Raw genomic sequence first — 12,965 nt, 5'->3', positions numbered from 1 at the left:
AAAATGCTGTTTTTTTTTTTTCTGTGCACATGATTGGGTATTTGTTACAAAGTGAAACTTCACCATAATCACTACATTGTGGTGCTAATTCCCTTGCAAAGTGCAACTTCTCTTGCAAAGTGAACAGCTTATTTGCCTTTAGTAAATCAACACCATAATGTTTCAGTCCACTTTAATAAATATCATAACAGAAACCCGGGAAGGTCTACAAATTTGGGGCACAGAGGGAACTAAAAATATTTAGAGGGGTGGTAATTTTAATTGAAAAATATCTCAAATGGAAACTCATATGAAACGATGGTTCCCAAGGGGGGTTAAAATGGACATAGTTTGAAATTGCTTTATTAGTAATGTATGAATAATTTTTGGGTTTTATAGTGTTGTGTGTTGTTTATTGATTATTGTTATTATATATACTGTTAAACTCTTATGCATTTCCAATTGCATGGTGTATGCCTGTAACCCTGCTGCTTCCTGCAGCACTAAGGGGGTTAATTCCAGACACAACAGCACGATATATGAGATCGGTCATGCCGATGAATGGCGTCGGTAGAAGTAGCCAGGCCTTTGCGCATTGAGTTTTGTGCAGTTATTGGAGAACACAGGATCAGACCAGTGTCTCACAGTGATGCAGGGCGAGGCAACACACAATGTGAGTGTAACTTTAGTCTTCTAAGGCAGTGGTCTCCAAACTGTGGCACCGGGGGCATGTGGCCCTTTGCTTGTCTTTTTCTGACCCTTGGGGCACTATTCCTCCAAATAACACAGAAAATCACAATAAAATACATTTAGGGATATGAATACTTTTTCAAGACACTGTATATTTTTATTTTGGCACACACAGAGCGCTCAGAGGTTTTATTTTTTATTTTATTTTTTGAATAATCCTGGTCATGACCACATTTTGTCACACTATTTTGCCTTTTAAGGTTTGTGTGAACTCTAACAATACATTTTACTTTCTTTACTCCATTTTGGCCTGTTACATAAACTGTTGAAAGTGAATTATTATATCTATCTGACAAGTGTTTATCTGGCCACAAATCTTGTGAGCTGATAACTTTCTGTACTTTGTGCCTCCAAACTGTTATCAGTTAGCATTGTTCCCTGCTATCTCTGTGGACTACAAAATTCTTCTTCATGTTATGGAGAAGAGAGGGAGGTGTTTTGTAGCCCTAACACACTGCCCGTCCTAGATTGACAACACTGCCCAGTGCAGTTGCCACCCCAGGACATGAAGTGTGTGAATGGAAAGATTACAAGGTTAAAATAAAGGGAAAAAAAGGTGTGCAAAAAAAAAAAAATCTACTGCAGCCACCACATTTAAGGACATGTAAGCTGCAACACTTGCATGGACTCACTTATGAATTGCATACACATGTTGTACTTTTAAGGACTTTTTCAGTTTTAATGCGAGTTTATTGTGAGATTGTGATTTTGCCATTTTGTTGCTATTTTTTTCAAAGTACACATTTTGTTTCACACTTTCACTTCTATTTGTGTATTCACTCACAGTATACTATTTACCAAGGACGAAGGCTTAAGATTTTGTTTGCACCTTATAATTTAACCCAAATTTTACTGACACTACTAAGGGCACTAGGTGCAACAACATACTCTCATTAACTAGTTGCGACCAGCCTCCGCAGTTCTACTGCGGCAGAATGGCACGGCTGGGCGAAACAATGTTACCTTACGTCGCTTCGCCTTTCGGCCACTAGGGGCGCGCGCCCGCAGCGTGTGCCTGGAGCCAATGCACCCGCGAACGCTTGTGACAGAGCGAGAACCGGGATCTGTGTGTGTAAACACACAGATCCCGATTCTCTCAGGGGAGAGGAGACAGATCGAGTGTTCATACTATGTATGAACAACGATCTCTCTCTCCCCCTAGACAGTCCCTTCCCCCCTACAGTTAGAACACACTGAGGGAACACAGTTAACCCCTTGATCGCGCCCCTAGTGTTAACTCCTTCATTGCCAGTGACATTTATACAGTAATCAGTGCATTTTTATAGCACTGATCGCTGTATAATTGTCAATGGTTACAAAAATGTGTCAAAAGTGTTCAATTTGTCCGCCGCAATATCGCAGTCCCGATAAAAATCGCATGTCGCCACCATTACTAGTAAAAAAGATAATAATAAAAATACTATAAAACTATCCCCTATTTTGTAGACGCTATAACTTTTGCGCAAACCAATCAATATACGCTTATTGCAATTTTTTTTTACCAAAAATATGTAGAAGAATACATATCGGCAAAAAATTTGTTTTTTTTTTAAACAAATGTGGGATATTTATTATAGCAAAAAGTAAAAGATATTGTGTTTTTTCCAAAATTGTCGCTCTTTTTTTGTTTATAGCGCAAAAAATAAAAACCGCAAAATACCACCAAAAGAAAGCTCTATTTGTGGGAAAGAAAGGATGTCAATTTTGTTTTGGTACAGCGTCGCACGTTCATGCAATTGTCAATTAAACGCTAGTGCCGTATCGCAAAAAATGGCCTGGTCATTGAGCAGCCAAATATTCCAGGGCTGAAGTGGTTAAGCTGCAATACTATCATATTTTGGTGGGGTTTTTACTACAAAAATAAAAGACTGCATTTGAATTTGATTGAATATCACATAGGTTCATATAAAAACTATGAAATTATGCAGCTATAGCCTTGGAATCCACTACCTGTTTGTTAGTATATTATGAACATGACAGAGTTCCTGCTGCTTTTTTAATTGTCTGGCCAACAATCGGCCACATTTATTCCCTTGTTCGTAAAATTGATGTGCAAAAAAATCTGTTTGTTCTTGGCCCTTCTGTCTAGGCATCCAGAGAGCACTACTCTAATGCCGCGTACACACGGTCGGAATATCGGACAACAAATGTTCTATGTGAGCTTGTTGTCGGAAATTCCGACCGTGTGTACACAATTTCAACTCACAAAATTCCACGCATGCTCGGAATCAAGCAGAAGAGCCGCACTGGCTATTGAACTTCATTTTTCTCGGCTCGTTGTATGTCACCGCGTTCTTGACGTTCGTATTTCCGACATTTGTGTGACCGTGTGTATGCAAAACAAGTTTGAACCAACATCCGTCAGAAATAAATCCATGGATTTTGTTGTCAGAGTGTCCAATCGTCTGTACACGGCATTAGTATCTCCAGCTGTCTGGCATCCCCTGGGTCAAGGTTAGTCTTATGTTTAGTCTCCAAATCATGTATTTTTTCCAGCAGGTCCTCAATCCCTTTCCTTTTTTCTCTGCGGAGATCTAGTTGTGTTCCCAGTACACTGAAAAACGCAACTAACCATTCAAATCTGTATGTAAAACATTTTCATTTGTGTATTTACTGTGACAATTCCCGAGCCTGGGAAGTTTTAACCCCTGAAACTAATACTTCAGAGCAGGGGCGTTGCTAGGTCTACAAAAGATCTGGGGCTAGAGCCCATAGCAGCATAGTAAAGAAAGTCATACGCTTGGGCGGGCATACACATGTATATACAGTAATATACGTGTGTGTGTGTGTGTATATATATATATCCCCAGAGAGCCCCCCACTTACATCAGGGTCCCCAGAGAGCCCCCTTACATCAGGGTACCCAGAGAGTCCCCCCTTACATCAGGGTCCCCAGAGAGCCCCCCTTACATCAGGGTCCCCAAAGAGCCTCCTTCTTACATCAGAGTCCTCAGAGAGCCTCCCCCTTTCATCAGGGTACCCAGAGGGCCCCCCATTTACATCAGGGTTCCCAGAGAGCCCCCCTTACATTAGGGTCCCCAGAGAGCCTCCCCCTTAAATCTGGGTCCTTAGAGAGCCTCTGCCTTAAAATCAGGGTCCCCAGAGAACCTCTCCCTTGCATCAGGGTCCCCAGAGAGCCCCACTTACATAAGGGTCCCCAGAGAGCCACCCCTCCCCTTTGGGGACCCCTGCAGAGACTCTGGGCTATTGGCCCTAGATTCAGGGCTATAGCCCCAAAAGCCACCCCCTAGCGACGCCCCTGCTTCAGAGTAAGAACTACTATACCAATAGTTCAAGATTAAAATGTGTGGGGGCTCATTAGTGTCATCATTTGTGCATATGTTTAGACTCAGACCTTGACTCAGGCTAGACCTAATTTTTGTCACAATTTAAGAGGAAAATGTAAGATCACACAGATAAGCTGTAAAGGCATGTGTAGGTGGCTGTTTAATTGAGCCCAGCCAGAAAGGTCTGCAGTTGCCCGTTTCATACTTGTACTTTGTAAATAGGAAAATCTTTTGAATTGCACCTGCACACAATCGCTTTGTTAAAAAAATGCAGTTAAAATATTGTAAAATAAATCAAAAGACAAATTTTATTGTGTTCCATAAATGCATGTTAGCCTTAAGTTCTAAATTCAAATTCACTCATATTCTGTAAATAAATGGATGTAAATCGTCAAATTTAAACATTGAGAACCAGGCCCAAATGGGAGAGGTGCTCTCCCATTTTATACAAAATGTCACCATATTTCTTAGGTCCTGTTGCCAATCTGCTGAGATAGCGGGACTCCAGAATTACTTGCTTTTCAAATAATCTAGAGGACCCAACATTAACTATTTGCGATCCCAACTCACTCATATGACTACAGCCATGTTCAAGTAAGGGGGGGGGGGGCAGATTTATGGTCCATTCACATTTCTCGCTTTGTGTACATTGCGCTAACAAATGCACATTAAGTCACGTTTTAATGTGCATTATGTTCATTTTAAATTGGCAATGCACATGAATAGATGCAAAAACAGACAAGTAGCCCGTTTCCTAATGCAGCACATCACATTGCATGATTGTGTGTTACCATGCATTGTGGTGTGCTGCAACGTGTGAGCATTAGCATGTTCTGGTGCTCTTAATTTTGAATGGTAGCCCAACATACTAAGGCAATGCAGCTCCAACACACATGCATTGCAGGGCACTACAACACACAATAGTGCAATATCATTCATCGATTTGCCTTGCGTTTGCAAAAATGGTGCAAGTCTGTTCTTTAATTTTCATTGGGGGGGTGACAGCCTATTCTGTAGGGTATGAAAAAAATGCATGTTGTTAATGCAATGCCCCAGGGTGCTAAGGTATGAATGGGCCTGACAAAGAGTAAAGAGCTTGTCCTCACATAAAACAGCAAACCATGTAAAGGGAATCTAGAAAATATTAATTTCCGCTACATGATTAGGTGTTTGAAGTAAGCACAGGTTCACTTCACCTTACTTTATTTTAGAAAGTAGCCCCCTTGATATTCATTTGGAACTGGAAATGTGCAAATCAATTTGAATTCTCTTCTGCATAAACTACCACAATTGGTGATTGAGTATAACAGAAAGACTCTTGAAGAGTGAAGTTGTCTCTTTTTGCAACATTCACTGGGCAACAGATTTAAGGCAAATCCTATAGTAACCTATCCTAAGTGTCTAGTTGAAGAACTATATTTACGTCCTAGGCACCAGTTAGCTCATCTACTTCTTTTTTTTTTCAGTAGGTTGAAAGATCAAGGAGAAAAGTTAATTGGTTGCTAGGAAAAATACAGATAGTTCTCCAGAGAGTGATGCTTATTACTTATTACTATAAGTGCATAGGTGATGGATGAAGGGGAATATCACCGTGCCTCATGGTTTTGTTCAGTTCTTTTGACTTGGGAAACACTTCAGTTTAAGTTCTCATTTAGGACATTTGAAGTTCTTAGTTCCTATTGTAAAGATGATAACTGACAGTCATATTATATGAACAACTTCCAGGATTCTTCATAGCTTAAAAAGCTGTTTGTGGCTCCTCTTCTACATCTTCATAGGCTTTATTCTGTTTACCAGCATCTTCATAAATGTTGACTGGAATCGAAGCATCTTTCACCAATGTTCCTGCCACTAGAATTTCAGAAACTCTGTCTTGGTTGTCAGACTCTTCTTTCTTAGATTTTTTTAGCCTTCAGATACAAAGATATGTCAGTAGAGAATAGCAAAACTTCATGTAAATGAAAAGTAAATAAAAGTATAATCAATAGTATGTATTTGAGGGAATGCTAATAGAGTTTATAGAGAAACTTGTCTGTAATAAAGGTAGCTGACAACCAGCATGGATTTATGAAAGACCGTTCTCGTCTGACCAACTCGTTATCATTCTATGAGGAAGTAAGTGAAAAACTGGATGGTGGAAGGCCCCTTTCACATGGGGCGGACGCCGGCAGCAGACCTGCCTGCTCAGCAAGGGATTTCTCCGCTGATCCCCGTTGAGCTGGTGGATGACAGGTCCGTGTCCACTCCGCTGATGCAGAAAGGACCTTATGGGGCGGTCGGATGGAAACAGATCGCCTGTCTGCTTCCATCCGACTGTCAACTGATCCGATCTGCTGGACAGATGGAGAACGGATCCCAATCCGTCTGTTTTTAGCAGACAGGATTGGATGCCGGCAGGTGTCAGAGGACATCCGCCGCTCCATAGAGAAGAATAGAGGTTCCGATCAGGTCCGCCTGAAAACAGGGGGACCCGTTCGGAGCACCTGTGTGAAAGGGGCCGAAATCCAGTCGATGTAGTTTATCTAGATCTTTCAAAGCATTTGATACTGTAGCTAGTTTAATCTATGGAAAAAACCTTGAATCGCGCTTGCTAATCCCTTGTGAAAAATTAAATCACTGGTAAAACCTCATAAAGTGTATGGGGTAAACACAATCCCATCCGTGACAAGTATTGTGAGTAAAGTGCTCTAGCAACCCCAATAATATGATCTAACAAAATTACAAAACAGAATAATGTAGACACTCAATGAATAAAGTCTCAAAACCAATAATCCAAAGTAAGAATGTAATATGCAAAGTCTCTCAAAATCATGTGAGGAAGAAAAAAAGAAGATCCACCCGTATAGATACTGGAACCATTGATAAAGTCCACACGCAGGATGTATGGCTATTACTTAGTGAAGAAAAATATGTGATCCGCCACCAGTGTAGAAGGGGTTACTTCTTACCAGATGTAAATGATCCCCCATTACAGAGGATCATAAAAGGCATAACAGCTTATGTTGGTAAGTCGGCATCCCGTGCTGAACTGCTGGGCTTCGGCTGTGCCTCAGACCGCTTCAAAGTGAAGTCGAAACGCATCGGGAGGATATGCTGAGACCACTGTCTTCTTTTATACAAGCGCTTGATTTTACTGCTAAACAGCAGACCCCTATGATCCCGTTCTACTCTCTGTTATTCCACTCATAGCCATAATACTATCCGATATGGATTTGGCCCCTCCGACGGTCTGAGGCACAGCCAAAGCCCAGCAGTTCAGCATGGGATTCCGACTTACCAACATAAGCTGTTATGCCTTTTATGATCCTCTGTAATGGGGGATCATTTACATCTGGTAAGAAGTAACCCCTTCTACACTGGTGGCAGATCACATATTTTTCTTCACTAAGTAATAGCCATACATCCTGCATGTGGACTTTATCAATGGTTCCAGTATCTACACGGGTGGATCTTCTTTTTTTCTTCCTCACATGATTTTGAGAGACTTTGCATATTACATTCTCACTTTGGATTATTGGTTTTGAGACTTTATTCATTGAGTGTCTACATTATTCTGTTTTGTAATTTTGTTAGATCATATTATTGGGGTTGCTAGAGCACTTTCTGTTGGAGTTGATGAAATTGTTTGTACATGGATAGGAAACTGGTTACATGAATGGGACCAGAGAGTAGTGATATATGACTCGGAATGGTCTAAAGTTGTGAATGGTGTGTCCTCGGTCTTGTGGCCAATGCTGTACAATTTGTTTATTAATGATATAATGTAATTAAGAGCTGAATTTCAGTGTTTGCTGATGAAAATCCCAAACAGGAAGACCATAAAATAGGGGGTTGGGCAACTATGTGGCAGATAAGGTTCAATGTTGTAAAGGTATGTACTTGGGTGCCAAAAATACACATGCAAATTACACATTAGGAGAGACTCTCCAAGGAGAACCAGTAATGGAAAAAGTAATGGGAGTGCTTGTACGAAGAGGTAGAGAAGATGCTTCAAAGTGCAGTATTACACAGTTTATTCGATCAACACAATAAATTACACTTACAAGATGTGATGGACTCATCTGACAATCACAATCCAAGATCAGGTTCCTGGCCCTGTGTCTCTGAGTCCCCTTGCCGACCAGCAGCGTTTGAACAGATTGATGACCGACAGGAGGAGGATCTGTCATCTGGAGGTGGCAGTGAAATGTATGCAGTGCTCATGGACCACACAAATGTCAGGATGTGGGCTGTAATGCGTTTCAAGGCATGCATACAGATTGGTGTGAGGAAGGAGCATTGTACTCATGCTCTGAAACACATTACCGCCCACATCCTGACGTCATTTCTGGTTTGTGCGGTCCACGAGCGCGGCGTGCATTCCACCGCCACCTCTGGATGACAGATCCTCCTCTTATCGGCCATCAATCCCTCCAATTGCTGCTGGTCAGCAAGGAGACTCGGAGTCACGGGGGCAGGAACCTGGTCTTGGATTGTGATTGCCAGATGAGCCCTCACACACTTACATCTTGTAAGTGTAATTTATTGTGTCGATCGAATAAACTGTGTAATACTGCACTTGGAAGCGCCTTCTCTACCTCTTTTCTTGCTAGCCAGAGTTGCTTCCACTCTCAGAAGAGCTGCTCGGGTGACAGTGTTTTTAGCTTTTAAATCCCCTGCCCTCACTCCTTTTGGAATCTAAGGCCCCATTCACACTGGCACAGGATCCATTGGACAGACGCGCCCTATGTTCCATGTTTTGTCATTAACATGGGGGTGCTTGTAGATAACAGACTTAGTAATTACATGCCATGCCGAGCCGCACCTAACATAGCTAGTGTAATACTGTCAAGCATTACAAAGGTTTAAAAAACAAAATCAAAATCTGGTAGGAGGTTATGAGACTAGCTCACTGCTTCATTCAGAAGTCTGCACTGAGATACAGGCATCCCTTGCAATTGGAGTTTCAATTTTGGTGACCTACTCTCTCGGGTTCATTGCTTCTAAAGGGGTGCAGACTCCTTACAACACTGATACTGCATCAGGTGTATATAATGAAGTTTGAGCCTCCCATTCTGAAATCAGTTTAAGAATTTGCAAACAATTTGCAAAAATCCCCTTAAAGTCAATAGTTCACCCAGTGAGGATTTTTTTTTTCAGCAAAACTGGAATTGCATTTAAAGTGACTGATCCATCAGAAAATTCCCAGCCACATTCATTCAGCGGATCCCATCATACTAGTGCATGCACTCATTCGTGTGCATGTTTATGTGCGTTATAATGCACATTGCCTTGCAGTTTCACAGCATGATTTATATGCACATTTCATTGTGTAATATAGGATGCAGCTCAGACCGACCCAGTGCAGATGAAGTATATTAGATTGTGTGACCTCAGCCAGCACTGCTCCAGCCACTCCCCCTGATGTGTTTCACCCCGCCCACCAGGGCTTGGTCACAGAGCTGTGCATTTCATTGCTATTCATTTTGAATGACATGCCAGGGCTCATGCATGAATAAAACAATTGCCCCTAGCCTTCAGTGCAACACATATAATAAGGAATATAATTTGTTGGCTTGGATTGCGCTGCAAAAAAAACAAGCAGGTGTATTTTTTTATATAGTGTACGCATGTTGTGAATGAATGGGAAGTACATTAAAATACATGCTGTAAATGCATACAGTGATCGACTAGATGCAGATGGTTACTTTTTTTAATTTTTTTGTTTCAGGCAAACTTTTTAACTGTGGACACTTACAATGTTTGCAAATCTTTGTTGAATCCTTGCAAGCCTATGATGCTGAGACTGGATTCAGTGCACATTCATTACCTAATAGCAAGATCAATGTCGGCCTATGTTCAGAATTACAGCAAATGTTGCTTTAAGCTAGCAGGACAGTTTTTGTGCATCTGGGGTTGTGAATGAATTAAGAACTTACTTCTTCTTATCTTTATAGCCAAGGAAAAGTAGGACAACCAAAGCTATAACTAGAAATCCGGCCACAACACCAAACACTACAAGCCAGACTTCAAAGGATTGTTCCTTGGCTGGTGAAAGTGTAGGTGGGATCCCCAGGAACTCCAAGGAGTAGTCATCTAGATGGAATGTACTGCTAATTCGACCTCTGGACAAGCTGCAAATAAAGTACATTAAGATAATGAGTATTGTATGTAAAACTGTATATAAGCATGTCAGACACTACAAAAAGCCTTTGCCAGTAGAATGAATCAAACTAGGTAATAACTTCTTGAAGTGCAACCAAACGCAAAACTTTTTGTTTTAGTTTTGAATAGAGGGGGGAGGGATTAGAACACTTGTCAGTTTTTGTTGCTGTCTGTGTTTTTCCCTTTAGGGAGATACACCTTCTCTATTAGTCCTGTTTTTACTATTATCCTGAAAGTGAATGTAAAAGAAAATCCCAAATTTTGAGTTGACATCAGAACACTAATAGAGGGGAAATCTTCCAATGGGGACACGAGTCCTGGTGCCCTGGTAAAAAAAAATAGGATTCTTACACTTTGGAGGGAATTCCTCATACTTCCTGGTTTGGCTATGGAAATCCTGCACAAGTGGCAAAAAAGAAAAAAAAAAACTGAAGAGGTTATACTTACTCTTACTCTATCCAAAATGAAAAAAAAAAGTTTTTCCTCTAGTTACACTTTAATGACTATGATTAAAACTGGTAAGCATACTTCCCTGCCTTATGATATGATATAATATGGGTCGTATAGGGAAGGTTATTCTTAAAAAATAAATGTAGCCACCCCCCTCCAAACAAACTATGACCAATGTAGTCTCTGAGGCTGAGATATCTGATAATATGCAAACCACCTAATCTCCTAAACCAGACACTGAGAATATTTTTTAATCTGTGAACGACAATGGCACAGAAAGCAAATACAGATTTGTAGTTTAATAATCTAGAAGGTATTTACCTATGTTGAGGTGAGAGATTCCACATTGGCCGCTGGGCTCTTATCCTGTGCAGGACAAGCTATTAAAATTGAAAGCTCAGTCCTGTAGATTACACAGAATGAGCCTCACTGTAATCAGTGGAGTCCCTCTCAGTCACTCAGTGTGACAGTCACCGTCCGTTTTAGGATCTCTGACTACTCCTGAGCAGAGCCCCGATGATTAAACAGGGAGAGCAGCTGGTAATTGGAAAAAAATTGTAGTTTCCGTATATTGCACTGGCCATTGCACTTTTAAATGTCTAAGCTAGCCATCTAAGATTGGTACTTCCACCTTGGGTACTGGTGGACCTTATCCCAGCACTGCTTAGATGTTTAGGGATGTTTATCCATGAATTCCCTATAGTTACATGGTAGTAGTTCTCCTAAGTGGACTACAATGAGGAAGTATATGAGTGTACAGAAGCTTCAGAAGGGCACACAGGGTTCTCCAAGAAAAAAAATTGCCCGGAGAAAGAGAACCTTGTGATGATTACATTTCAAGTGAAGTCCCATGCCTTTTTTCCCTTTAAAGTCCTATATGATGTTCCGGTTTCTAACTTATTTTGGAAATATCCTCCAACTCTGGTGCTCTATGCTGGCAGCAATGAGTAATGGCCCCACCACTCATCACAAGTGTCCTCCCACAGAATTGTATTGCAGAGGAAAAGCGAGGATGTGTCTGACCAGCTTACTACACAGTGCACCAGGTCTATTTTGGTGCATATTGGACAGCCATTTTAAGCCACACTGTGCAACTGCTATAGCAAGAAGGTGATGGTAGGACTAGGTACATGAATCCATTATTAAAATGACTATCTAACTTGGTATCTATTTCTGTAAGTTGTAACTGACCTAACTCGAGGAAGCATTGAGAAAAATGGCTTTACCGAATAGCAGCTTCAACTTCTGATTTTGGCACTACTTGATCAAGTTTACCCGGCATTGTTACATAGAAGAAGAATGAGATTCTTTTTGTTTCCTTAAAAATGTGTACATCATCATTTCTGCAAGAACAAAAAATGTATATGAAATGCATAGTGAATAATTGACATTCTAGATAAAAAGTTACCTTTTATTTACCTATTCATTTTCCTCATCACTCAACTAAGCCAAACTGTGTTTGAGGTACTGCCTAAATTTAATACATGAAATTTTCCTAAACATCTTGCAGGAATGGCTAGATAAAAAGTAATGGAAAGGTTGAAATGCTTACCTTTCCTGGCATTTCGTCAAATGATTTCTTCTGAAGAGAGGGGTTAGGTAGTCTGAACACTGGAATCCTCCACTTCAGAAGAGATCAGATGACCAAATGCCTAGGCTTTTGGAGTAGGTCTGGTGCAGAATTTTTTCTCCAGAAGAGGGCCATTTCAGTTTCTCTTTGTCTATCCCAGTAAGTCTATTAAACAAAGCTTTATGTTAAAATTAGAAAAAGCTTGCATTTAAAGCTGAATTCCAGGTATGGATTTTTGGATATGTAGTGCTACCACTGCAAGAGCTGCTGATTTTGAACTGGTTGTCCCCCAAACAGCACAGAGGCTACAAGCCACCCAAGCAACTCTGGCTCCTTTTTGTCTTTTTTGTGATCTATTGCTGATAAAACTTCTAACAGGAGAGGGGTTAGGGGCATGAGATACTTCAAACCGCTCAGCAGTACATAGTGGACAGTGCTCCTAGCAGTAGCAGTAATGGCTAATAGTAAACAGTCCAATGGCCCCACAGTTGAAGACCATGGGGCAAGTCTTTGGACATCTGGTTACCCTGCACAGGTGTGCAAAAATCAGTACCCAGCGCAGCGCCCAGCACACAATCTCAGGGTTCAACTTAAGATCAATATTCACACGACCCAAGGGCAGCTGCCTCCTCCCAGCTTTCTCCAGACACAACCCAGTGAGTGAGATGGTGCCTCTCAGGGCTGGATCCCTTGTGGTGTGGTTCTGTAGCCAGTTCTGTTCAAATTCGATTTGAGCCTTTAGTCCTGGCACCTTCAGTGTCTCAGACTATTTATCTATATTCCAG

The 12,965-nt window shown here is 41.1% G+C and overlaps 1 protein-coding gene across 1 annotated transcript in view; it reads right to left on the bottom strand.

The window, feature by feature from the left end:
• Positions 1-4,298: 4,298 nt before the first annotated feature.
• ACE2 (angiotensin converting enzyme 2) overlaps positions 4,299-12,965 on the bottom strand; it is an 82,705-nt gene continuing 74,038 nt past the window's right edge. The window contains exons 17-19 of the mRNA XM_073616938.1: positions 11,837-11,953; positions 9,935-10,129; positions 4,299-5,926 (exon numbers count right to left, since the gene is read on the bottom strand). Of these exons, the coding sequence (XP_073473039.1) occupies positions 5,755-5,926; positions 9,935-10,129; positions 11,837-11,953 (484 nt within the window). The 3' untranslated portion in view covers positions 4,299-5,754. The remainder of the gene's footprint in view (positions 5,927-9,934; positions 10,130-11,836; positions 11,954-12,965) is intronic.

This window comes from Aquarana catesbeiana, linkage group LG02, assembly GCF_042186555.1.
Source record: "Aquarana catesbeiana isolate 2022-GZ linkage group LG02, ASM4218655v1, whole genome shotgun sequence".
Taxonomy (NCBI): Eukaryota; Metazoa; Chordata; class Amphibia; order Anura; family Ranidae; genus Aquarana; species Aquarana catesbeiana.
This window is presented reverse-complemented; position numbering and strand designations above follow the sequence as displayed.